The 25,521-nt window shown below is 35.2% G+C and overlaps 9 protein-coding genes across 9 annotated transcripts; 3 read left to right on the top strand and 6 right to left on the bottom strand.

Moving 5' to 3' along the window:
- Positions 1–1,254: 1,254 nt before the first annotated feature.
- Positions 1,255–2,273, bottom strand: PHYBLDRAFT_68169 (hypothetical protein; the record flags this gene model as incomplete). The annotated part of the gene is made up of 4 exons (XM_018441900.1): positions 1,255–1,437; positions 1,510–1,650; positions 1,733–1,975; positions 2,202–2,273. The coding sequence occupies 4 exons, from the start codon at positions 2,271–2,273 to the stop codon at positions 1,255–1,257; spliced, it is 639 nt and encodes a 212-aa protein (XP_018285836.1).
- Positions 2,274–3,029: 756 nt separating this feature from the next.
- PHYBLDRAFT_118021 (glycoside hydrolase family 15 protein) lies at positions 3,030–5,929 on the bottom strand (the record flags this gene model as incomplete). Its single annotated transcript, XM_018428613.1, has 9 exons — positions 3,030–3,067; positions 3,189–3,473; positions 3,580–3,831; positions 3,897–4,245; positions 4,299–4,441; positions 4,685–4,727; positions 4,925–5,092; positions 5,138–5,371; positions 5,423–5,929. 9 exons carry the CDS (start codon positions 5,927–5,929, stop codon positions 3,030–3,032), a joined length of 2,019 nt encoding a protein of 672 aa, XP_018285835.1.
- Positions 5,930–6,780: 851 nt separating this feature from the next.
- On the bottom strand, positions 6,781–9,191 carry PHYBLDRAFT_188856 (hypothetical protein). Its single transcript, XM_018439572.1, has 10 exons — positions 9,059–9,191; positions 8,884–9,000; positions 8,568–8,737; positions 8,328–8,417; positions 8,034–8,187; positions 7,775–7,874; positions 7,621–7,656; positions 7,313–7,483; positions 7,089–7,237; positions 6,781–6,993 (listed from the first exon to the last, which is right to left on the bottom strand). Exons 1-10 carry the CDS (start codon positions 9,146–9,148, stop codon positions 6,793–6,795), a joined length of 1,278 nt encoding a protein of 425 aa, XP_018285834.1. The 5' UTR covers positions 9,149–9,191; the 3' UTR covers positions 6,781–6,792.
- Positions 9,192–9,987: 796 nt separating this feature from the next.
- On the top strand, positions 9,988–11,522 carry PHYBLDRAFT_68166 (hypothetical protein; the record flags this gene model as incomplete). The annotated part of the gene is made up of 3 exons (XM_018441899.1): positions 9,988–10,000; positions 10,251–10,556; positions 10,645–11,522. The coding sequence occupies 3 exons, from the start codon at positions 9,988–9,990 to the stop codon at positions 11,520–11,522; spliced, it is 1,197 nt and encodes a 398-aa protein (XP_018285833.1).
- Positions 11,523–11,665: 143 nt separating this feature from the next.
- Positions 11,666–12,321, bottom strand: PHYBLDRAFT_79062 (hypothetical protein; the record flags this gene model as incomplete). The annotated part of the gene is made up of 1 exon (XM_018443418.1): positions 11,666–12,321. Exon 1 carries the CDS (start codon positions 12,161–12,163, stop codon positions 11,666–11,668), a length of 498 nt encoding a protein of 165 aa, XP_018285832.1. The 5' UTR covers positions 12,164–12,321.
- A 561-nt stretch (positions 12,322–12,882) lies between these two features.
- PHYBLDRAFT_160269 (hypothetical protein) lies at positions 12,883–13,873 on the top strand. Its single transcript, XM_018434155.1, has 4 exons — positions 12,883–12,990; positions 13,097–13,128; positions 13,199–13,656; positions 13,746–13,873. The coding sequence occupies exons 1-4, from the start codon at positions 12,950–12,952 to the stop codon at positions 13,836–13,838; spliced, it is 624 nt and encodes a 207-aa protein (XP_018285831.1). The 5' UTR covers positions 12,883–12,949; the 3' UTR covers positions 13,839–13,873.
- A 165-nt stretch (positions 13,874–14,038) lies between these two features.
- PHYBLDRAFT_68163 (hypothetical protein) lies at positions 14,039–15,020 on the bottom strand (the record flags this gene model as incomplete). The annotated part of the gene is made up of 6 exons (XM_018441898.1): positions 14,039–14,194; positions 14,254–14,354; positions 14,471–14,527; positions 14,634–14,798; positions 14,874–14,891; positions 14,957–15,020. The coding sequence occupies 6 exons, from the start codon at positions 15,018–15,020 to the stop codon at positions 14,039–14,041; spliced, it is 561 nt and encodes a 186-aa protein (XP_018285830.1).
- Positions 15,021–15,666: 646 nt separating this feature from the next.
- On the top strand, positions 15,667–16,049 carry PHYBLDRAFT_173708 (hypothetical protein; the record flags this gene model as incomplete). The annotated part of the gene is made up of 2 exons (XM_018437091.1): positions 15,667–15,693; positions 15,720–16,049. 2 exons carry the CDS (start codon positions 15,667–15,669, stop codon positions 16,047–16,049), a joined length of 357 nt encoding a protein of 118 aa, XP_018285829.1.
- A 760-nt stretch (positions 16,050–16,809) lies between these two features.
- On the bottom strand, positions 16,810–18,703 carry PHYBLDRAFT_150882 (hypothetical protein; the record flags this gene model as incomplete). The annotated part of the gene is made up of 8 exons (XM_018432566.1): positions 16,810–16,876; positions 16,953–17,101; positions 17,246–17,394; positions 17,434–17,730; positions 17,781–17,855; positions 17,948–18,104; positions 18,186–18,392; positions 18,566–18,703. The coding sequence occupies 8 exons, from the start codon at positions 18,701–18,703 to the stop codon at positions 16,810–16,812; spliced, it is 1,239 nt and encodes a 412-aa protein (XP_018285828.1).
- Between the last annotated feature and the right edge of the window lie 6,818 nt (positions 18,704–25,521).

Below are 25,521 nucleotides of genomic sequence, written 5' to 3'. Positions count from 1 at the left end.
ACAAAAATCAAAAAAGACGGATACCAGACCGTTGAAGTAAAGTATGCGAGTGTTCCATAAATTGATATGTTTGATACAAAATGTAAACTCGTCCGCCATGTCAAAACATAAAACCTATCTGATCGAGCCACTACCTATGCCACGATTAGGGGGTCGACAACCACTGGGAAGGTAGACGGCCACAATATTTCAAAGAGATTCTATGCGCAGTGACAATCGTGGCTCGACAAATCTAAAACTGCTAGTTTCATTATAAATATAGTGACTTGAATAGTTGCACGTCATGCTATAAGTGACAGGGTTTCTTTAGAAAATCCAGAAAGAAAGAAAAGGTGCTTTTCTGGATACTATAGATTATGGGAGCCCTTGTCTTGGGTGCCTCATCTGGTCATCCAAGAATAAATCGATTGTACTTCTTATTGAGAATGCATAGATGACCAGTCTTTCTCTGTTTCTCAAAAGGACTATCAGTATCCCTCCCTCTCGTACTGTTCAGCCCATTTTGTTCTGATTAGAGAATAGAGTGTATAATGCTTCATCTATTGTTCCCTCATAACAACATATTCTTGAGTCGAGTTTTTCGACAAAGATGAGTTTACATTTCGTACAACATGAATTTTTTTTTGGTTCTTATCCTCAATGAATTAATTTTACACCAATGACGAATTCACTTTCTGGAAAGAGTATATATATATATTTATTTTTGTCTTTATGAAAAGTAGAAAAAGGAGAATATGTAGAGAGAATCAATACTATTGATATTGCTAGTAGATAAAGGTACAGAAGAAAAAGGGTATTTTTCTAAAAAAAAAAAAAAAAATTAAAAGAAAAAGATGTAGATGTAGATGTAGATTGTAGGCTGTATGTTTTTTTGGTGTAGGGCTTGGTGGTAATAGGAAATAACGGTGGGTTTGTGCGAGTGTGCGCGAATTTGATACAGACATTGTACGGGCATTGTACGAGTGTTTTGTGCGAGTGTGTGTGTGTGTGTGTGTGCCCGTGATTCTGTGATATTTCAAGGTTTTCTCGACATTGAACTATTGAGATTGTGACAGTAAAGAGATAATAATAATAATACTAGACGAAGAAGAAGAAGAAGAAGAAGAAGAAGAAGAACAAAAAATAAATATAAAAAGAAGTAAAAGATTATGATTCTTTTCTTATTTTCTTTTGCTATTTTTGTTAGTGTCTTTTTTGGAGTGTATGATCGTGGGATAAAGAAAAAAGGAGAGAGAGAGCAATTCTGATCTCATCTCAATCAAAGGATTTCAATGGATGTGGAGAGTCGTAGAACATGGACGGGTGCTTCTCGGTGTTTACAACGTGAACAGGGGCTGGTGATCCAAGGTAAGAAGGATAGAACGTGTCCTCGGAAGGATCGTTGAATTGTTGGCTTGTCAGGGCTGTGTACCGATTATCAAATTCGATTATAATAGCCTTTTAAGATTTACAGACATTTACTTGATAACATTAGTAATAAGACAAGGTTAGTAAATCTACAAGACATACATATACTGGCTTGAAGCACAAGAATGACGTTCGAGTAGGACTGACTAGATCCAAGCCATTTTTGCTGAACCGATAGTTTATGCCGCGAATGTTCTCAGTAGCATTGAGTCGACTGCAGATTTCTAGGATAGTGTGTTCAAACTAAAGAAAGAAGACAATAAAATCAAGAGCTTTGTTTAAATAACAATAAATCGAAATATTATTATTCTTTTTTTTTCTTTACCTGTAGACGTTTAAATCTGTATCTCCAAAGTGTCACTAGACTGGTCAAGACAATCAATAGTGGAATGATCAAAAGAACAGAAGGGTGCTTTGCCTGTTGCCATACTGAATAGATTGCGACTGTGATAAATAACCAAGCTGTCAAAAGAGATCCAAGCCAGATGAGTTTGTTTCCAGGCGGTGGCTTCTGTCGGGTGGCCTGATTAAAAAGGCAGAGGGCAGAGCAAAACTGTTGGAGAGACAGCTGTACCAATAAACGAACGATAGCAATAGTAATAGCAATAGCAATAGTAATAGCAGAAAGGAAAAAAAAATAATGATAATAATTTACAGGTATATAAGTATATATGTTATAAATTTGGGATAAGGAATGAGTACACAAAGATGGTCACAAATGAAATTAATTCCAAAAAAATAAATTAAAAATAATACATATATTTTATATATTTTATATAATATAATATACTTACATATCCTTTCAATTCAAAGGTGTATTGATCATCGAATTGTCGATTGATAAGAGCAAGACGTACACTCTTCATATTGCAATAATAATAATAATAATAATAATAATAAAAATCGAGTCTTTTCAAGAATGAAAAATAAAGAGAGAGAGAAAAAGAGTAAAAGAAATGAGGTTAAATCCTTTTTTTTTTGTTTTTGTTTTTTGAGGAGAAAGATATAGAAAAATATAAAGAAAAATATTCAGATATATAAATATATAAAAGGGATAAAAGAATAAGAGGAGGTTGACGTTGGTAAAGGTAAAATTAAAGTTGAATTTAAAGGTAAATATGGTATTTTGATGGTTGATGGCTGGTGGTCGGTGGTCGGTGGTCGGTGGTCGGTGGTGGTGGTGGGGGTTATGAAGGCTGTGGAGTAAGAGGAGTAAGAGGAGTAAGAGGAGTAAGAGGAGTAAGAGGAGTAAGAGGAAGAAGAAAGCGAGGGTTTGGAATGATTATTCTTCTTCGCAACAAGAATAGTCGAGTTTTTTCAGGAGGACGGAGTGAGTTGATGGTGCGAAACAAGGGAGAATGATGGTGGAAAAAGAAAAGAAAAAGGGGGGGGGAAGAGAAGGGCAAGGGAGTCAGACAGAGGTCTCTATATATCTTGTATAATCTGTACATCTTATTCACTAAATAAAATGTGTACCTTACACTAAAATTCAAGGTAAGTAAGACACAATTGACAATGGACCCGGCTTATTTTAACCCAGCATACTCCAGTACTATTAACATATCTTTATTTTACAGCCATGTCTGCATGACCTACAACACCTCTTTTCTATTGTATAATCTCTAAGAGCCTGAAAGAACGCGATCAAGATTATAAGCAGCTACAGCGGATAAGAGAGACAATAAAGAAAGCATATAATATTAATATCAATATTAATATTAAATAACCCCTAGCCAGCTTAATCACCAAGAAATACAATCAAAGACAAAAAAGAAACTTACCACTGACAAACGAGATATGAGTAAATGCCTGAGGGAAATTACCCAGGAGCTCTCCTGACCGAGCAACCTCTTCCGAGAACAGACCGACATGGTTGGAATAAGACAGCATCTTCTCAAACATGGCCACTGCCCGCTTGAGCTTCTTTTTGTCATATTTGCCGGCCCGAGTAAGTGCCTCGACAAGCCAGAATGTACACATTGAAAATGCTCCCTCTAGTCCACCCACGCCGTCATCCGTAGTCAAGAAATTGTATCTAAAAACAAGATCATTTGCAACCAAACCACCTAATTGATTTATTGATTATTATATAAAAGTACATATTAGTATTTACTTGGTTACTATCGCTATTACTACTGACTATTGACTATTGACTATATAATTAAATTTTACCTTTTTCTGGTGGGAGTAACATCTTATCAATCGTCGACAATAGGCGTGGATCAGTAGGAGACATAAAGAACACAAGAGGCATAATTAGTGTGCTGGCATCTAATGCTTCGGGGAACTCGACACTCTGGCTAAACATCTTGAGTTCCTTGTTGTAGCATTTTGTCTGAACCAATTCGTAAATCTCGTCCCGTATTTTCATCCATCGATCTCTGTCTTGGCACGGGAAGACGCGTTTATCGGCAAGTCTTAGTCCTGCCGAAGATCATTTAATTTTTTTTAATTTTTCAACTGTTTATTATCATACTATCTATAAATACCTCGGTCAATGGCCACCCAGCACATAACAAGAGAGTATGTAAAGTGCTGTCTCTTGCCACGCACTTCCCAAATAGACATGTCTGGCTCATAGTAATTGTCACACACGTAGTTCACCAGTTTTCTAACAGAGCACCACATGTCATAAGACACTGGTGATCCATACTTGTTGTACAGATATATGCAATCCAAAAGTTCGCCATAAATATCCATTTGGAGGTGATCGTATGCACCATTGCCGATTCGTACAGGACGAGACGACCGATAGCCATCAAGGTGGTCCAGTTCATACTCATCTAATTTCTTTGATCCATCGATGCTGTACATTATATTTAACGATCCATCATCATTCTACAGCAAGACTTGATATTAATACTGATACATTATTTATATCCATTACTTACTAGATCATTACACCTTTCTTCTATAAAGTGCATATATCTCTCTGCCTCCTTTGTAAACCCAAGTCTCAGAAACGCATAAATCGTAAAAGAAGCATCGCGCACCCACACGTAACGATAATCCCAGTTGCGCGGACCACCAATAGCTAAATGAAATAAATACGCATTTATATGACATGCATACATACAGATATTTACAAAGAACTGTCAGTGCATTTTCTGCAGGATGTTTGAATACCAACCTTTCCCTTATTTCCCTTATTTCCCTTATTTCCCTACTTTCCCTACTTTCCCTGCTTTCCTTTTTTGCCAATTTTACTTATCCAGCTATTCATTCGTTCATTCATTCATTTATTCATTTATTTATTTATTTATTTATTTATTTTTACCTTCAGGGATACCAAATGTAGCTGCAGCAACGACTGCACCCGTCTATTATATTGATATTTAAATGTATTTACATATGTACAATAAAAAGAAACATGTTATTACGCCAGACCAAGTCAACCACAAATAATAATAATAATAATAATAATAATAATAATAATAATAATAATAATAATTAAATTAAATTAAATTAAATTAAATTAAATTAAATTAAAGAAAGAAAGAAAAGGGGGGAAACTTACAGGTTCGTATGTCAAGAGCTTTAAGGTTAGTGCACTACGAAGCATTGGTTCACGCCATCTTCCTCGGTAGATAGAGCTCTCAACCCAGGTTTGCCAGTATGTCGCAGTCTGTCTAAACAGAGCTTCCATCAGACTGGCTGTCAGGGGCGGATTGATCGCAAGATGATGCTTTTTCTCGACTATGTCGGCATCGTCTGAGACTTGTTCGGGCACTTGGCGGAAAATGAAGGTGGCCCGCTGCGACTCCTGAAGTGTAAACCTTGACCGGGCTCCGGGACCCTTTAGGCCTGAGCAGACTAGCCCAGCCTTGTCGATCGTGATGTTGACAGCCGGGCACTCCAGGTCGCCGCATTTGACGATGTGGCGCAGGTCCATCGTCAGGGTTTTGGACTTAAAGACCACCCTTTTTGTGCCAGCATAGTACGATGTTTTCTCTTCGGGGTAGACCTGCATTGACTCGAGGTGGGATTTTTCGCACGGACCGACCTTGTGGTCCACAATCTCAGTCGTGTGTGTGTCCCGGGCGTAGTTGAAGGCCGGGAAGCATTCCAGGTCAAACTCGACCGTTCCGCGGATCACCTCGACGGTCCGGATGATCCAGGGTAAGAGTGGCTTTGTCGACACACGCTGATTGACGGTCGGTAGGTGCATGTAGTCCGTAATCTGGGACACACCGTCGTCGGACATGAAGCGGGTGGCCAGGATGTTGCTGCTCGGTAAGTACTGCTGCCGGTTGCTCTGGTAGTTTGTCGGCGTGATGGAAAAATGTCCACCCTTGTCCTTGTCCAGAAGGCGACAGAACACTGACGGACTGTCGAATTGGGGGTAACAGAAGAAATCAATCGAGCCGTCGGTGCCACAGAGAGCAACCGTGCGCAAGTTGCCAATGATAGCGTAGTCTTCGATAGGAAGGTATTCTCGACCGCTGTCTTTGCATTTGGTAGCGTCTGGCTGGCACAGCTTCTGATCAACGCTCTGGCGACGTGTGTCGGCTATGTAGTGCATTCCCTCAGGTAAGTCTTCAGGCTTTTCCTCTTGTGCTTTGATTTCAGACTCCAACTGAAACCCATACGATCGATCTTCAGTCTGCTCTGTATTTTCGTCATAGGCGCTTGGTGAAGAGGACATTATCGCTTGGAATAGTATTTATCAAAGAAGTAAAAGAAAGTAACTGATATAATTGTGCCAACAATGTCTTATAAAGGAGTTTTTATTTTTATTTTCTGACGTGTGATTACTAATGATATTGAGGGCCTGAGAGTTTAAATGGTGTCTGACATAGTAATGCCATCATAGCAAGAACATGAATTTTATTTTAGCTACCATATGTTCAAAACCACTCTCGGGGATTATTAAATTATATATATATATAAAAATTATTTACATATCAGTAGTGCATTCACTAGTGCCTTTGACAGGTGTCCGTAACACATGCAAAAGAAAAGAAAAGAAAAGAATGATAAATTACATGTATTTTCGATTATAATCAATTCAAAGTTTCATTGATGTTTTATATATATATAGTGGTAATGGTAATGATAATGGTGGTCAAGGGAGTTGAACAAAATACCCAAAAAAGAGTACAATCGAAAGCAACCAAATTTCACGATATCTTACTGCCTTTAATCAATCAATCATTATCTCTCTCTCTCTCTTTTAATATAATCACCGCGTACTTCATGTTCAAGTAATTCCTAGGGTCATTCTCGTTTATTTATTAGGATTCCTATCTATTTCTTATGCTCCTTTCACTTTCTTACAATCCCTGGACAATAATGAATCTGTTAGATGAAAACCACAGAAACTACCTGTAATTTCTTTTGATCCTTCTTCTTTTATGTTTTATTTTTATTTTTGAAATTCATCTTTTATGCACTGTAAGGACAGGGCAGGATCTTTCCTTGGCAATTACCGAAACCGATTCTGTAGCCAGAAGCACTGTCACAATATCCAACTAGATTGACTTCATCTCCGTCCTGAAGGAATAGACGTTCAACTCCGTTATCGAATGGAATCTTATTGGCACCACTCCAAGTAATTTCCAATAGAGATCCATAAGAACCGGGTTCCTGGAATGATAATAGCAATAGCAATAGCAATGGCAATGGCAATGGCAATATTAGTTATAAGAACTATATATATATATTATTATTCTATAGCTTACCGGGCCAGAGAGAGTACCAGTAGCACACATGTCACCAGGCTGCATATTGCAACCACCTACTGTATGATGTGCCAATTGCTGTGTGATTGACCAGTACATGTACTTCATGTTGGACTCAGAAACAGTCTGAAACTTTGTGGACTCGGCGGCTAATACAGACAAGTAATACAGTGTACAATATCATATGAGCATTGACTTTATATATATAACAAAGTGACCCTTACGCTTAATATGCACTTCTAATTTGACATCATATGCAGAAGGCACAGTTTCCTTAAGATAAGCCAAGGGTTCAGGAGACTGGGTTGGACCCTGCACGACAAACTCCTCGAGTGCATCAAGAGTAACAATCCATGGTGAAATTGTGGTGCCAAAGTTCTTTCCAAGAAACGGACCTTAATTTTTTTTTTGCCGACATATACATATGTATATAGATATACATGCATATATATATATATATATATACAAATATATAGGTAATTATGTGAGTATAGTGTACATGTGCATATCTATCATATAGATTTTTATTTACCCAAAGGTACATATTCCCAGGCCTGGATATCGCGTGCTATTGACAGACAAAGGGGAAGGGGAGGGAGAGTTTAATAAAGTTTACCCGTCAAAAACGTGTTTTTTTTTATAATAATAATAAAGTAAAGCTTGGATATCAACCTCTCTACACTTACCACTCCAGTCATTAACCAAGACCATTCCAAAGATGTGTTCCTTGGCGTTTTTGATATCAATACGTTGGCCAGGCTCATTCCCAGTGCCAACGAACCATCCCTATCATTCATAATAAAGTGAATTAAATTAAATTGAATTAAATTGCTTTACATTAAATTAAGCAAAGATATTAAAGGGTTAACCAAATAACCAATTTTTGTATCAATCGTTCCTTTTGTCTTTTTATATATATATAATAAAAAATAAAGTGATTCTTACGACTTCCAATTCAATATCAAGTCTGGCAGATGGGGCAAATGAAGGTACAGGCTTGTCCTTTGAAAGCAAACGTTGGCCTGCTGGACGATGGATATCTGTTCCAGACACAACAATCGAAGAAGAACGTCCGTGATATCCAACAGGAAGATGGAGCCTAGAATTTTTTTTAAAAAAAATATATTGGTGTCCATACCTTTTTATTTACTTGCTCTTCTCTCTAGGCACCATTTTAACCACCAATGCTACTAAAACTACTATTACTACTATTACTATTAGAGCCAGAGTTTAACTTACCAATTGGGTTGAAGGGCATTATCCTTTCCTCTAAACATGATACCTACATTGGTAGCATGCTCACGAGAAGAGTAGAAATCGGTATAATCACTAATGGTTTGTTATTTAGATAATAGCATGAAAAAGACGAACAGGAACAAGAGGAAGAACAATAAAATAAAATAAAATAAAAAGAGGGGATTTTGTTTAAAAAAAATTAACTATAAAATAGGAGGATTATTAACTGTATGTACAACATACCCAATCTTTGCAGGCAAATGCATACGTGACTTTGACTGAGGAACAAGAACACGGCCAAGAAGCTGAGAATTATCTTTGAGCTGGTTCTTTTCAGACAATAGCTCCTGGATAGCAGAACGCGTGGATCTCCACACAGGACGGCCCAAGGACATGAATGTGTTTAGGGTTGACTGAATAGTGAAGACCACAATAGTTGATATTAATAATGATGACAAATGTTTAGCGAATAAAGCAATAGAATATCAATAGAAATAAACTACACCTTCCTCCTCCTCACAATCACTCTTTTTTTTTGGTTCTTTGACATTATACATACTTGTCCAAATACAGCTTTTGGGTCCTTGAGACCCTTGACATTGTCCAATAGTCCGGCAGAAGATACTTCATAGAGATCGAGAATCTGGTCTCCAATAGCAACACCTACTCGAGGGGACTTACCAGACACGCGATAAGCATTTTTTGACATGAAATGTATAAAAGTAAGTAGTTACCTTTTCAGCAGTAGAAAAGACACCAAATGGAATGTTTTGGATAGGAAAGTGAGAGTCCTTTGGGACAGAAATAAAGCTCTTGAGGGACATTATCAATAATAATAAAAAGGTGTATATATGTTAAATATGTTAACAGGAAAGAGCAAGATACAATAGATCGGAACAGACGTGGGAAACTTGAGCAAAGTTTACGTACAGATCAGCTGACCGTGGTAATAAAGATATAGTATCCGTTGTATGTCTGTATATAGGCATGTATATAGCATCTTGGGTTAAAGTTATAAAGACTTCGGTTTGCTTTGCCTTGATTTGATTTGATTTGGAGGTGTGTATATGTGTGATTATTTGAGAGAAGTTACAGGAACAATACATATGTGTATATAGATAGATATATATTGAATTATGAGATCAAGGCTTGAGGACTCGAGTCACAAATAATTTTAGAAATAAACATGAGCAAATCAACATACTCTTTATACGGCCCTTATTGGTATATATATATATAAAGGGGTATGTACAGAAATTGAACAAAAAAAGACAAATACCTTGTGAAATATAAAATAGTAGTTGTGATTAATGCGGTAAAATGTATTATTATTATTTTCGAAATTTAAAATGCACAACTCCCTATTAAAGACCAAAAATGAAATAAAAATATTAATCTCTTGCTCTCTTTCGTCACATATTTTTATTTCATTTTTGACCCACCAAAAAAAAAGGGCAAAGGTAAAGAAAGACAATCGTTCTTGTACAAAAGAAAATCTACCATCGAAAAACAAAACAAAACAAGAAAGAAGCACCTAAAGATGAACCTTACAATACAGTGAGGAAACACCCCGACGGCCAAATAAGGACTTGCTTTTTAAAAGTCCACCGCATGGTTCTGTTGTGTAGATGGTTTTACTCCTCCCTTCCTTTGGCCAACTCCAATGAGTCCACGAGGTGATCTATCCTTTCTATTGTTGTTGTTCTTGCTTGAAACATAAGACATATCTATCAAATCTATTTAAAAAATTATACATGCACTTATTATATACAGTTCAATATATCAAATATCTCTTTGGTTAAACTTTTTTTTCTTCTTTTTCTATTGGCAATCATTATTTTCTTTATGGCACAAAACGCCCTTTATTTATATACAATTATCATTTTTGTTGCTCATCAATCCTTTCCAATGATTGTAAAAAACTAGAATCTGTAGCATCAAGAAAACGAAGAGGACGCCCTCCACGAAGACGACAACCTGAAAAGGAAAATGAGACTGATGATTTAGACAAACAAACCGTTAACATGTCGGACACTGACACAGACGAAGAAATGATGAGATTACGAAAACGAGGAAGGCCTAGGACTCGTGGAAGAGCCAGTGAGGAAATGATTAAGCGAGTAAAAGAAGACACACCCGAAGTGTCAGAAGTCGAGACAGGCGATGGAGGTGAAAGCGAACTTGATGAAGCAGGTGAAAAAAAGGTCGACAAGAATGGACATTTACTTCAAGGTTTGATAAATATTTGTGTGTTTGGGTATCAATCCAAGTTAATCAATATGTGCATCCACGTATATATATATAATATACTATACTATAGGGCGTAAATATCGTGTGTCTTCATTTACATTGCCATTGCGTGGCGATCGTCTGTTTATGCTGGCCATGGATCCAGCAAAGGTGCTTGGATATCGCGACAGCTATCTCTTCTTCCACAGAAACCCGCGGCTAGAACGAGTACGGATCACTGAAGATGAAAAAAGGTACTTGGTTAAGGAACGCCTGCTGGTGACGTGGTTTAGGAATCGCGACGTAGCAGTAGTGACAGCCCGGTCGGTATTCAAGTGCTTCGGATCAAAGATTATAAAGGACGGTAAAAAATATAAGGACGATTACTTTGAGACAAAGGCGAGGGAAGAGGCAAATCAAGAGATGGATATTGAGTCTGAAGAGCAAGTGTCGGATCAAAAGGAAACCGGCAGACGGTCGCTTTTGTCCAAACAATCTGTTGCGGTAGAGAGTTACAAGACAGTCCAGCCCATCAACGGGGCAACCTGGCTGCACCACGCTGCCCTAGCTGTCCGAGGATTCAACGCCCAACTTTACGAAAGACGTGTAGAGAAACCTGCATTTTTTGATATTCACACCAATACTCGGCAATTACCAGCCGCAACACAACCCAAGAAGTGCATCTTTAAACCTGTCAATGAAGACGAAATGTTGGATTCCTCACTAGAATTTAATTCATCGCCAGAGTCACCTTTGCGTGGATTTGGCCAGTATTTACTAGAAAATGACCCTACATCAACAGTTGCATTGGGACTCCTTTCCGAAGAAGCAAGACAGGAAGTTGAAAAAATTATGAACGATATGCGATCCGCTCTTTGTGTAGAATCTCACATTTCCCAAACCAAACCTACCACAAATTATCCCATTGCCATAACCGAAGGCCAACACCAAACAGAGTTCCCAGTGTAATTTGACAGCTGATTTCTTACCAACAATAACCAAACTATAATTGCTGATATATTTATATATCTATATATTTATTTTCTCCTTATATATCTGTAGTGACTTTCTACGCTTTGGCCACATCAAACCTAAAGTAGTATCGCCTTCAACTATGATTGCTGCCGCTCATGCTCCTGGAACTCAGCAATACTATTTGAGCCAAATGTACCAAGCAGCTGGTCAAAATATGGGAGGCTATAATGAATATCCAAACTTTTCGGTACCCATGCAATATTCTTCTCCAGTAGTTCGACATCACCATCAGCAGCAGCAGCACCAACACCAACACCACCAACACCACCAACACCAACAACAACAACATCAACAACATCAACAACATCAACAACATCAACAACATCAACATCAACAATATCAACATCAACAACAACAGCAGCAGCAGCACCAACACTACCAGCAACAGCAGCACCAACAATTCCAACAACATCAACAACATCAAAATCAGCAGAACCAACAGCTGCAACTTCAACTTCAACTCCAACATCACCAAAACCAAAACCAACAACAGAGCCAGCACCAGCACCAGCACCAGCACCAGCACCAAATTCACCATCAAATTCACCAGCAGCGGCAGCTTGTTCAGTCATCATTCCCCCCTTCTTCACAAGTGCATTCACCTATGCCCCCAGTGACTTACTCTCCTTCATCTACCCCTATTCCATTTGTAAGCGTCTAAAATGATTCAATCGATTGGATAGGTCTAATATTCATTCCTGGTCTCTTTTCTCTTATACATAAAAGCGTCCTATGCCTTCTGCAAAAGAAGCCCCTATCTGTGGGACAACTACTCCAAAAGGAATGTGTCGTCAACCTGTGACTCAACATGGAAAAAGATGCTTCCATCATTTCGTTATTCCTAAAAATTTATCTGACAAACAACCCAATGTAAGCTGTAAATAAGCACATTTTGTATTATTTTTCTTTCCCCATTTCTTCCTCTTCTTCTTCCTCTTCTTCTCTTTGTGTATGTGTATGCTTTTGTGGTTTGTTTGTTTTTGACAAGTAGATTTTGTTTTGTGTTTTTTTTTCTGTTTTTTTTTCTTGACCTGGTTGAATCTATATATATATATGTGTGTGTGTGTGTGTGTGTGTGTGTGTGAATGGGCATGTAGGTTGATCCAACCGTTAGTCCTAGTCAAGTTTGTTCAGACTGTCATGAGGTAGAAGCATCTGATGAGATATTAGCCACACAAGATATGCCAGTAAGCGACAAGTTCACGCTAGTAAAGTGCGCAAAATGCACACAGAAATACCATCCTGTGTGTGTTCATCTGACTACTGCTCGACAAGTGGCTGCCGTAGAGTCTTATCCGTGGTCATGCCCAGACTGCAAGGTGTGCTGCGTGTGCAAGAGTGCAGGAGACGAGTCAACTCTGATGATTTGTGATGGATGTGATAGAGGTTGGCACACAGGATGGTAAGGCACAAATTGTTCTTTTCCTAAAAAAAACAGGCAAAAAAGAGAGAGATAAATTGATAGAATACGCGGCTTTTTTATTTATTTAAAATAACCCTATACATAGCTGTAATCCAGAGATTAGCCAAGTTCCAGAAGGTAAAGAGTTAAAGAGATAACTGATAATATGTGTACATGTATTAGAGCTTTTAAAATAAATATATAATAGGTTCATGGCTTTGCCGACTCTGTGCAGAATGCCACAGTTGTGGAGAGCAAAAGGATGATACTGACCACACACAGTACCACTATGCAACGGCTCCGCCGAGTAAACTATATGATAAAGCTGCCTACCTGGCAACTTACTGTACACGATGCTACGAGCATTTTGAACAGAGCAGATTTTGTCCAGTCTGCTTAAAAACGTTTTCAGAGGGAGACGAGAACGATGAAGAGGATAACGAAATGGTTACATGCGATTCGTGTGACTACTGGATCCACACAAAGTGCGATGAGACCCTGACACCCGAGAAGTATCAAAGTCTGTGTGACGACGAGGAGGCCAAATACGCTTGTCCTCTTTGTGCCGGAAAGGTTAAACCAATTGTTGAAACAGAGGCCGTTAAAAAGGCATTGAAAGGCACATCAGCACCGTGTGGTTCTTGTGTAGGGTTGCTGGGTGGAAAGGTAAAACAAACAAAAAAAGAGTTATAACAAAATCTTGAAATGTGTGAAGCTGGCTAATAATCTTTTTAATTGTTGGTGTTTATGTGTAGATAAAAACCAGAGGAGTTGTTTCCTATGAAGACATCAAAGTGGGAGTGCCGGAAATCAAAGGCACTGGTACAGCAGAGATGCCATCTTTATAAACTACACTTTTATATATATACATACACACATACACACACAAACACAAACACGCATATATATATATATATTTCACTTCATGATAAGCTGTGGATCAATCAATCAATCTCTCTTTTAATATAATAAATTACATTAATGATATTTTATTTGTTTAATTCAAAGCTTAGGAGGACTAGACATTTTATGATTTTCTTTCATTATTCTATGTTGGTGGGCTTTGGGTATCTTTTGAGGTAGAGGAGCGCTGGTTGATTGTGGAAAGATAAGCATTCCATCCCAAGGCAACCAGGTTAGTAACCATCAGACGGTGGTTCAATGGGATAAAGTAAAAGTTGAAGAATTGGACGGCTGGCCAAAGCTACATTATATACACATTAGTTGTGATTTATCAAACAAGTCGCAGTTCGTTCAATATACCTTGTAGTTGCTAATTACAGCAGTTGGATAGCCTGTTTGTAGCTTATGCTTGATCTCCTCAACAGATTTACCCTCAAATAATCCCTGGGCCGAGAAGAATACTTATTTGATTGATTTATCGACATTTATAATGTATAAAAACATTGGCATTAAAAATAAATCGAACAATAAATGCTATAATAGGACACCTCTTTCTTTCTAAGAAACAGCAGCTTACCACCAATGAAGGCAGGGGCAAACAAGCACTGATCGATAGCAACCTTGGTTATAAGTCCTTTTGCACATATTTTATATAAGTTATATGTATATGTGTGTGTGCGTGCTTTTTTTTATAACAAAAAAATATAGTAATAATAATCAAATGAACCAATATTTCTGACCTCTCAAGGGAGTAGATGCCTTGACGTTAAGTTCGACAAATCGATACCATGTACTCAAGATTGGTCCTGCTACCACACCACCAAATACTGTCATTCGTGCCGTTCGATTCAAGTCATGTTGTTCGAATCCTTTCTTTTCGACAATCTGTTGTGCAATTACATCACCTACAATCAATTGCACCCATTTCTTCTTTAAATACTTTTTTTATATACATAGTATTTGCTGTATAGCAAATTTACCTGCCCCAAAAAGTAGTGCTATTGATGAAAAGCGATTAGTTAAATATGTTTAGATGCTCATTAAATCAAGAAATGCTCATTACCTGTCGAGATGCTTTGAACTAAAATAGGACGTTTTGTCAGGGCACGGTTATATAAGGCAAGCATAGCTACAGTATTGCGATCACCAAAAATTTATTAATATTATTACTAGATTGTATTCAAATAGCTCCACACCTTAAAAAAAAATAAAAAAAAATATATATCAAGCTGTTCTTTTTGCTTTTATATCTCTCTCTCTTCTTCTTCTTTGTTCCCCGAGAAAACACTCCGCTGTGAGTTACCTAATATCAAGAATCATTCAAGAACGAAAGAAATTTATTCTTGTTCTTGTTCTTAGGTAAAGGGAATCAAAGACCAGTATAGGGTCATATGCTTTATTTACATTCACTGTATGTAATAAAAAGGAGAAATAAATTCATGCAATTCAAGTAAAATGCCTGATAGATTTCATAGCTATTTATCAAGAAATAATACTAGAGAACATAGATATTGCCCACATCATAAAGTACCCGTGTTGTAATAATAGATATACTTAATATATATAATCATTATCAAATACATGAAAAGAAAAGAAAAAAACGGCTGTTTATTCTGTCTTTATTTTTAAATAGCAAAACTACATATGAACTACTTTAAACAGTGCCATCTACACATCTTAGCTTTTCACCTGTCAAATTGTCCGAAGTTAAAATGGATCTAGTACAGTTGATTACAACAGAAGCCACTAAGAGCTCCAATACCTATTTTGAACATGACGAGCCTTAAGATAAAGAATCAGGTGAAAAATATTTAGGCGAGATCCAGCTGTCTCTCAAACAAAGATTATACGAAGAAAACGATCACCAGTCAATAGTAGAGCTCATCTCTATTATTAATGTATTTATATTGGAACAAGCTTTGAAAGCAGACAGGCTGGTGAATAACGACATATCCTTCTTGATTTACATGGGACACCTATTTATTATGCAAGAACGATATGTCGCTCGTAGACGTGGTGACCAAGAGATCTACGGCCAATGGACTATCAACCACCCCAATCTGAATGATAAAGATGGTGTAGAGAATAACTTCAAGACGCTTTATCGCATTTCGAAACGACTTTTGAAAAATTTGTCAATTTATGTTTTTGTATAAAAAAGAAAGCTTTTTGTTCTTTCATAAAGACAGTCTATAAACAGTTTCAAAGTATTAATTTGTATGTGTTATATTTTAATATTGGAAAACAAAGTGCAGGTGAGATATGTGGGGAGACTTTGTTTTATTGAAAGAAAAGAGAATAAGACGATCTGTTGTTGCTATTCATATTATACGTCTATATAGATATTGAAGTTTGAGTGATGCTAAGAGTATATCATGCAATGTCTGTTTTCTCTATTATTGATAATAAGTGCTGTAAATTTGAATATTCGACCTTTCTATCAGTATATTTTGTACATATTTATAGCATAAACAAAATATAATTTAATAATGATTGCTTATTTAATAAGACTCTATCTTGAGTATCTGTGCACTATTTTTCAATTCGCAATTATATTGGATACAGTGATGCATTTTGAGTTTGTTGTGTGTGCAACTTGGTCAGAAGATAGAATGAAAAGTAATTGAAGGTAAGCTACAAATGTAATTCATGAGTACGAATTTGAAGGATTATTGGTATTGTAGAGAAAGGTGATAATAAGGAAGATGTAGTGTATTTTTCTTATACACTGGAAAAATTTGGACTCTGATCGTTTGTTTTCAAGACCTAAAAAGTAAATATATATACTCAATCTGACCAGGGGAATTTAGAGATGTCGCCAGCTGTCTTACCAAAAAAAAAACAAACAAACAAACAACAACAACAACCCGCACAATGTACCTACAATGTGTCCTCTCTCCACTCAATAACTCCTGGTCAAGCAACGAGATATTCTTCATCTTCTGAATGCGAATGTTTACCAGCACACTCACCAAGTTGGATACTTCCCACAACGCAGAAAAAAAATACTTTGGTAAGCCTTGACATAGAAATTGAATAGCTATTGAGATTAATCACACCTCATCGTATTCAAAGGTTGTGACTTCAATGGCAAGGTAGTTGGTGGTAACGCCTTACTTCCGATTAAATTGTACCATTGACTGTTGACGACTTGCTGAAACATCGGGAGGTTGAATGGCAATGAAGGAGATTGGCCATTATCAATACACTAAAGACACGATATATGAGATTCAGATAGCACTTGCGCAACGCCTTAGGGAGATTTTATCATATGGAGCAAAATATTAGCGGAATACACACGAAGAAAAGTGCTGGTACACGCCTTCTCCAGGAAAACGCTCATTAATGTCACCTCAAGACCATTACGGCAGTTTGTCTTAAAGTTTTTTTTTAACTTATCATTGTACCTCTCAAGGCTATACATCCAAAATGCATAGACCGGACTAAAGTCAAGCATCGACTCACGCAAGTGCAAATGCAAATGCATATTTGATGCGATTCCTTTTTTTCGTAAAGACTGAGACTATTTCCCAAATTTACCAAGGAGTTGGCGTGCGTCGCCTATATTTGAGTATGTGGCATATGTATCTCTCAACTTTCGATATGTCTTGACAAGGGTGGTCCAGTTATTGCAATCGCTTTTGGACATAGACTCCTTCAACACCACCAGCAAGTGCACAAGACACCACGATCGCCACTCGCCTGCTTTCATATATGAGGACCCAGATGGGACTTTTTCGAACAAGACGGCACATTCATGAGGAACAATAATACCATCAACAAAACATTGAACACGAGCAATAACGGCAGCGGAAAAATACAAAACCATTTCAAACGCTGACCATATGGTTTGCTATCACAAGAAATATATTGTGCGAGAGATCAACAATCGTGTAAGCGATGCAACTCTGAAAACTGCATGCCGCTCTGCTTCTCCAAATCTCCTCTTTCTACATCTGATTCTGTGCAAAGCCACATATTGGTATATATGGAATTCATCTCCTTTGTCTGTGACACCCAGCTTTCATAGTCTCCCCGACGTAATCGATCTTACTCGATCCAATAATCGCAGAGAAGTATCGTTTAAATTTATGACAGTCATTTGTGATTGGATGTCCCCTGAATCCGACAGCATTGCTAGCAGCAAGTATGTTCGAAGCAACACACATGATAGCAGTGTAGACAGTAGTACCATTAGGGAACTTGGTAGTCTTCACAGCTATACCACCATAACAGTCTACTATCCCATCAACAAGTGTTTCCAGAAAGCTGTCGATCTAGTCGTCCTCTACTTCCTTTGGACGAGGCATGACATCAACGAGGATAATATTTTCTGGTCTCATTTGGTCTTCCTTGGGGAAATTGTTGATAAGTAAATACAAAGCACCGCCTGTATAGGTCCGGCCTTCAAACAGCTTAAACCAATACACATTCAATGTCAACATGAGAGAATGGGCATGATTTACAAAGGCCTCGTCAGCTTCACCGAGCATATCAATCTAAATTGCATCATCGTACTTTCTATTGTTTTGCTTGATCCCTAGTGCACGGTTTACTCATCGGACCTGACTTTGTGGAAATGTTGTGACAATATATTTTCTCCGTAAGCTGTAAAGAAATACTATGAGAGGAACTGGCTTCTCAATTGCTGGACCAGCATACAGAGAATTACTGTCATAGATAGATGGGGTGGAATGTGCTTCTCGGAGGAACAGTTGGATTGATGATACCCTGGTAAGTATATGACATCACGTTTGATACAGATGGTGTACTTGAAGACGGTTTTTGTCATAAGATCGAATCCAGACATGATTCTCGATACATCACGGTGACATGGGGATCAGTATCCTTCTCATAGGTAACAAGAAAGTATTGGAATAATTTCAGTGTTGTAGATCCTCTTTGCTTGAGCCAAGTAAAACGCTTGAAAGATCACACCAAATAGAGCCATTAGTTGAGTGACTTGAGGAATTACATCCATTTTCAAATATGGGATTACAAAAAGGCAAGTGTTATGATAAGTATCATTATTATCTGTAATATGATTTATGTATATTTCTTTGTTCAATAGGTGCATACCTGAATCCATCATATCTTTAAATACTATGACACCGACAATGCCAGATTCATTCTCATCGTTGGACTCCTCACTTTAATCCGGATAGTTATTGTCAAATGACGATAGTGGTGTCTCAGTCTCATACTCTTTTTCGAATTGAAAAGGTTTGTCTTCTCTCAAAAAAAGTATACTATGTGTGGCGGTTTCAGGAAATCTAAAAGAAGTACCTTTATCTAAAATAATAAAAATAAAAATAAAATATGTTTTATACAATTTTTTTTTGGTCTTGGTTATTGAGATATATCAGTCTATTATCAATGTAATTAACTCTACTAAGCTTACGGTCTCTATTAGTAAGAATTACAAATTGAATTCTATATATCTCTTTTAATATAATGACAATAAGGGTTTTACTAGCTATCGATGCTTGACAATTCGTGGCAGCAATACTTTAACTACTATTCAAATAATGTTCAATTTAAAAGTACAACACTTGTTGGGTGCCTTTAATATTTTTGAGTAAAATACTTTTGGGTGTAATAATCTTGATTAAAATACCCGTGAGTAAGATTGATTATAATATTATAAATATCATTATTAATTGTACATCTAGCACACTAATTGTTTGTAAGTTTCGGTCAAGTCTCAACAGTCAATCATCTGATCTTTTTGTTAGAGCAACCCTTTCAATTTCGATATTTAACAAAAAAAGGCGTTGGTATATATATATAATATTAATTACCAAAGTACGGAAATACACGATAATCATTATTAAAACACGAGTTTAAAGTAGGCAGGGAAAGTACGCCAAAGTACATCACTAAGTACGCATTTTACTATCTCGTAATGATATAGCTCTCGATACCAGTGAGTTTCGTTTTATATTACCAACCCAAGATATTATAATGGACGCCACAAGTACTTTGTAACTCTAATGTCTTGAATTCAAAAAATCAAATAGTAACCACGATAGTACTCGACAGAACCGTGTATATATTTGACAGTATAGAAATACGTATTCGTTTTTCTCTATCATTATGTACTCTTTATATTAACTTATTTTATTAACAGCTTCTATTGTATTTAATTTTAAAGAAAAAAAACAGAGTTCTTGTATGTGATACCCAGATTCAAATATACTCGACGTCTTCAAGAAATTATACTTATACAGTCGAATATTGTTTTTCATGCTAATTGAGCCTCCACAATTCTAATTAAAGCAAGAAATATTATATTTGTTTTCAGATAGGCTCTTGTAGAGAACAGTAAATGTAATTGCGAAAATATTTACAAGGCAATTAGCAAGAAAAGTCTCATATTTATTTTACAGTTTTCAAGGCACCCGAGTTGGTCGATATACTTCACGTTCAAGTGGCTGCTGAAGAAAAAGAAAAAGAAAAAGAAAGGCGTATTTTTATACTAATGTGTCTTACATGACATGGAAATAAGCACTGGTGCAGATCATTAGGAGTACTGCTACTAAACTTTTCGACTAGTTGGCGGATGGGTATACATAAGAAATTATCGGTTTTGGTCGTAAATAAATGAATATGGTACATCAAAGGATACCATTCTGCGCACACACCCGCACACACCCGCACACACCCGCACTCACGCAAAACAATCGGACCCAGTACATAATCAAATAACACTGGATTTATAAGTTTTTATATTTCTTACCATTTTATCATTTTTCATGAAAATAATTAAACTGCCAACACAAAACAACTGCCGAAAAAAACAAAATAATATTAGTACAGTTGCACCTAACCAAAACTCATATACCACCACAGTCCTCATCGTCTACCATAATAGCAACGATTTCGCTAATATTGAAAGGCAATTAGTTATTTCTTTCTTTTATATTGTTTATCCACGCACACAAACGCCAACTGTACCAAGAGTTAGTTTGAGTTGGGTGCAATTTTAGACAGCCCAATTTCTTTGTCATTCTTTCTTTCTCTTTCTTTTTAAATTCAGTGCAATAGATCTCTGATTCCTAAAAAAAGGATTAGAGAACACATAGAAACACCTATAGAAACAGATAATTTTTTAACATCAAACAAAATACATCGACCCTTGTGCAGAGTGAAGAAACGCGTGATGAAGGGTACAGCTGCAGTATAGAATAACAATAATGAGAATAGAAAATGGTTGATACCTTTGATGTGCGGGATGAGGCTAAGGTATTTTAGTTGACAATGAACGCGAATGAGAGAAAATATTTGGGAGTTATCGATCCTCACTTTGGCCTCCATGAAGTAAATGGTTGTAACCTCTTAAAATACATTACCATGGCTGTATAACTTATTTATTTTTATTACTCTTTTGCAATCGTTCAAAATTCTAACTAGACAAAGAATCAAATTGGGGAAAAGCATCGTTTAATTGTTGTGGCTCAAAATTTAAATATTATTTATTTTTTTATTTATTGAGCCATGTCATACAGGGGATAAGCCAATCGTCTACCTCTCTTGCGATACGTACTGCCTGTTCATACATATTTTCCCTGGGGTAGACAAGTCCTATATTTTACCTTGTGATTTTATGATTTTCTGGTTCTCTTCCTTTTTTAAAAAAAACCGGTTGACTTTCTGTGGTGAAACTACTTATCCTTAAGTTCTTTACAAAACAGGTTTGACTTATTGTGCCATCACAGATACTATTCTCACTCCAAATAAATTCTCTTCACAATAAAAATTCATATTAGTTAAGAATATTGTGTTATATTTTTTGAACCATTGTAATAACCGTGAATTATCCCAAGAAGCGTATACAATATATAAAAGTCATTTATTTGTAAACAGAAACCTGCCCCACCGATAAGTTGACTTTCGGTTCTGGTTTGTAGCGCACCTTTATCCTTACTCGACCTAAGATGGAATGGAAGCTTTTCTTTTGTACATGTTTTCTATAATAGCAATAATTACAGGTGCTATTCTTACTATTTTTTTCTTATGAGTAGTAAACCTTTACAATAAAAGTATATTTTTCGATCAAGGTATAAACCGACTAATGAAAACCGGTGATTATTATTGCACACGCCAACTCTTCTTATTATTTACCATTTCATATATATATATGTATATATCGATTACCTCTATTTTTGCCGATATATACCACAGCGAGCATAAAAATTACATAACGCAAAAAAAAATCATAATAATGTGGCTTTATCATACAAAGAGAATGCGAGTAATTGTTTTCTAGTTGGTACATATCAAAACTTGCTCGTGGTCTTGGTGAAAGGTTGCGCTTTTAACAAATATAATATATTTTTAGAGATGTTCTCGATAAAATACATGTGTGCGTACATGTGCGCCTGTGTATGATTGTAGTAATTTCAAATGTAACCTTCATGGCAAGTTAATGTGAATATGTATGGTTATTGAAAGAGATGCACACAGAAGAAAAATAAAAAAATAAAATAAATAAATAAATATATAAATAAAAAGTATTTTTTTGTTTATTCTGCTTGAAAAAAACCCCCTGTCCTCATTCCTCAACCGGAATCATTGCACCAATGACTGCATTGAAAATATTTTTTTACAGCTTTTCAACCTCTCAACAGAAAATATAAAGAATATTAAATATATATATATACCTCTTGTAATTGAGATTATTTAAACAATCTGTCGCCTCGGTTAAAGGGCATGCAAGATACCAAAAAATAAATAAATAAATAATGTTGGTTTCAGTCGGCATTTATAATATTATTTTTTTTTATTTTTTTTTGAGAAATCAATATTTTATCAAAAAATAAAATTCATATAATTCTACTTTTCTCGACTTCTACTGATTGTATTTATATGCTTCTTGGCTCTATCAATAGCTAATAAAGACGAGTAACAGAAAAGTGGCATTAGAGGCGCATTGTCGGCCTTTAGAATTTTTCGGAGTTTGAATCATGCTACGATTAGATGGCCGCCGGGATTTGGTATAGTGCGCAGGTGGATAAAAATTAAAATAAATCAAATATTTCTAGCCTAGCCAAATATCATCTATATATATATATTAAAGAAAATACAATTCATCTAAAAAAAATTAATATGTTTATTCACAATTTTTTTGAAATACTAATTTATTATAAATATAATAAAAGTATTAAAATAAAATATAAAGAAATAAATAAATAATAAAAATAAAAAACAAAATAAAAAAAATAATAAAAAAAAATAATAAAGATAAAAAACAAAATAAAAAATAAAATAAAAAAAAAATAATAAAAATAAAAAACAAAATAAAAAATTAAAAACTAAATATTGATTTTGTACTTCAGCTAAATAGTTTATTTTATATTATTTTTTTTACTTGCTACACTATAATAAAAAAAATACTTTAGAACTATAATATGTTTACTTATATTACATATTTTGAGATTGTAGCTTTTATAATAGTCTTATTATAGCAGGAGATCTTGAACCTTCCCTTAATATTTAAACAGACTTTTTCTTTACACTTTTTTAATTTAATAAACAAATTATTAAAAGAAGAAAACTAATAACAGTAGTATTATACTGTTCTTTTATTACAGAAAAAAAAACTACGCCAAAAAAAATTGGGAAAAAAAAATGGGCATCTGGCTAACTCGAACCAGGGTGCAAAGGTTCAAAACGCTACATCATAACCATTGGGCTACGCGAACAGACAATAACACGCTACTCATGTTGTATTTTTTTAGTCGTCACACCATATACTGTATATATATAGAAAGATTATAAAAGAGTTGTGAATATATAAAAAATGAAAGATTAAATATGATTAGAGTATGTAACTTGTATTTAACGAGATGATCAGATATGACTTGGATATTGACAAGTGTGAATATATATAATGTGATAGATCCAATGCTATTGACTAATATCAGAGATAGATAAAATGTTATTAATATATATAAGTAGTAAATCTGATGTTATAAGTTTATATATAAATTATATTGGTTATTATTCAATTTTATATATAGCAGCTTGATTATGATCAGTCTATATATATATATTTGATTATTTATTATTAGTTTATATATATAACAAATTAGTAATCATTGATTTATATATATATTGGATTGACTGTTATTAATTTATATATATTGTAAATTGGCTATTATCAGTCTATATATATATTGAATCAGCTGTTATTAGTATATATATATATATATCAGATCAGCTATCATCAACTTATATATATAGCATATGAGTTATAATCAGCTTACATATATATTAGATTAGTTATTATCTGCTTATATATATACTATGTTAGCTATGATCAACTTATAGATATATTAAAATGACTATCAATAGTTTATATATATATAGTATATCAGCTTTTGTCAGCTTCTATAAGTATGTAATTAGCCATTATCAATATATAGATATATTCAATTGACTATCACTAGTTTATATATATATATCAGATCAGGTGCCATCAGTTTATATATATATTAAATTGATCATAATCAGTATGTATATATATTAGATCAGTTACAATCAGCTTATATATATATATTAAATTGATCATAATCAGTATGTATATATATTAGATCAGTTACAATCAGCTTATATATATATATTAAATTATCCAATATCAGCTTATATATATAGTAGATCAGCTATAATTAGCTTATATATATATATTAGATTGACTGTCATCCACTTATATATATAGTAGATCAGCTATTATCCACTTATATATATATATTAGATTGACTGTCATCCACTTATATATATAGTAGATCAGCTATTATCCACTTATATATATAGCAGATCAGCTATTATCCACTTATATATATAGCAAATCAGTTGTCATCCACTTATATGTAGAGCAGATCAGCTGTCATCCACATATATATATAGCAGATCAGCTATAATCAGCTTATATATATATATCAGATCAGCTGTCATTTACTTATATATATATCAGACCGGCTGTCATCTACTTATATATATAGCAGATTGGCTGTCATTCACATATATATATATAGCAGATCAGCTATAATCAGCTTATATATATATATCAGATCAGCTGTCATTTACTTATATATATATCTGACTGGCTGTCATCTACTTATATATATAGCAGATCAGCTATAATCAGCTTATATATATATATCAGATCAGCTGTCATTTACTTATATATATATCCGACCGGCTGTCATCTACTTATATATATAGCAGATCAGCTATAATCAGCTTATATATATATATTAGATTGGCTGTCATCTACGTATATATATATCAGATTGGCTGTCATCTACTTATATATATAGCAGATCAGCTGTCATCCACTTATATATATAGCAGACTGACTGTCATCCACTTATATATATATCAGATTGGCTATCATCTACTTATATATATAGCAGACTGGCTGTCATCCATTTATATATATATCAGATCAGCTGTCATCCACTTATATATATATTAGACCGGCTGTCATCCACTTATATATATATCAGATCAGCTGTCATCTACTTATATATATACCAGATTGGTGGTCAATAGCTTATATATATATATTAAATTAGTGGTTATTAGCTTATATATATACTAGATCAGCTGTAACAGCTATAATAT

Source organism: Phycomyces blakesleeanus (genome assembly GCF_001638985.1).
Source record: "Phycomyces blakesleeanus NRRL 1555(-) unplaced genomic scaffold PHYBLscaffold_27, whole genome shotgun sequence".
In the NCBI taxonomy this organism is placed as follows: Eukaryota; Fungi; Mucoromycota; class Mucoromycetes; order Mucorales; family Phycomycetaceae; genus Phycomyces; species Phycomyces blakesleeanus.
The sequence above is the reverse complement of the archived record's forward strand: the minus strand, read 5'-3'. Positions and strand labels throughout refer to the sequence as shown.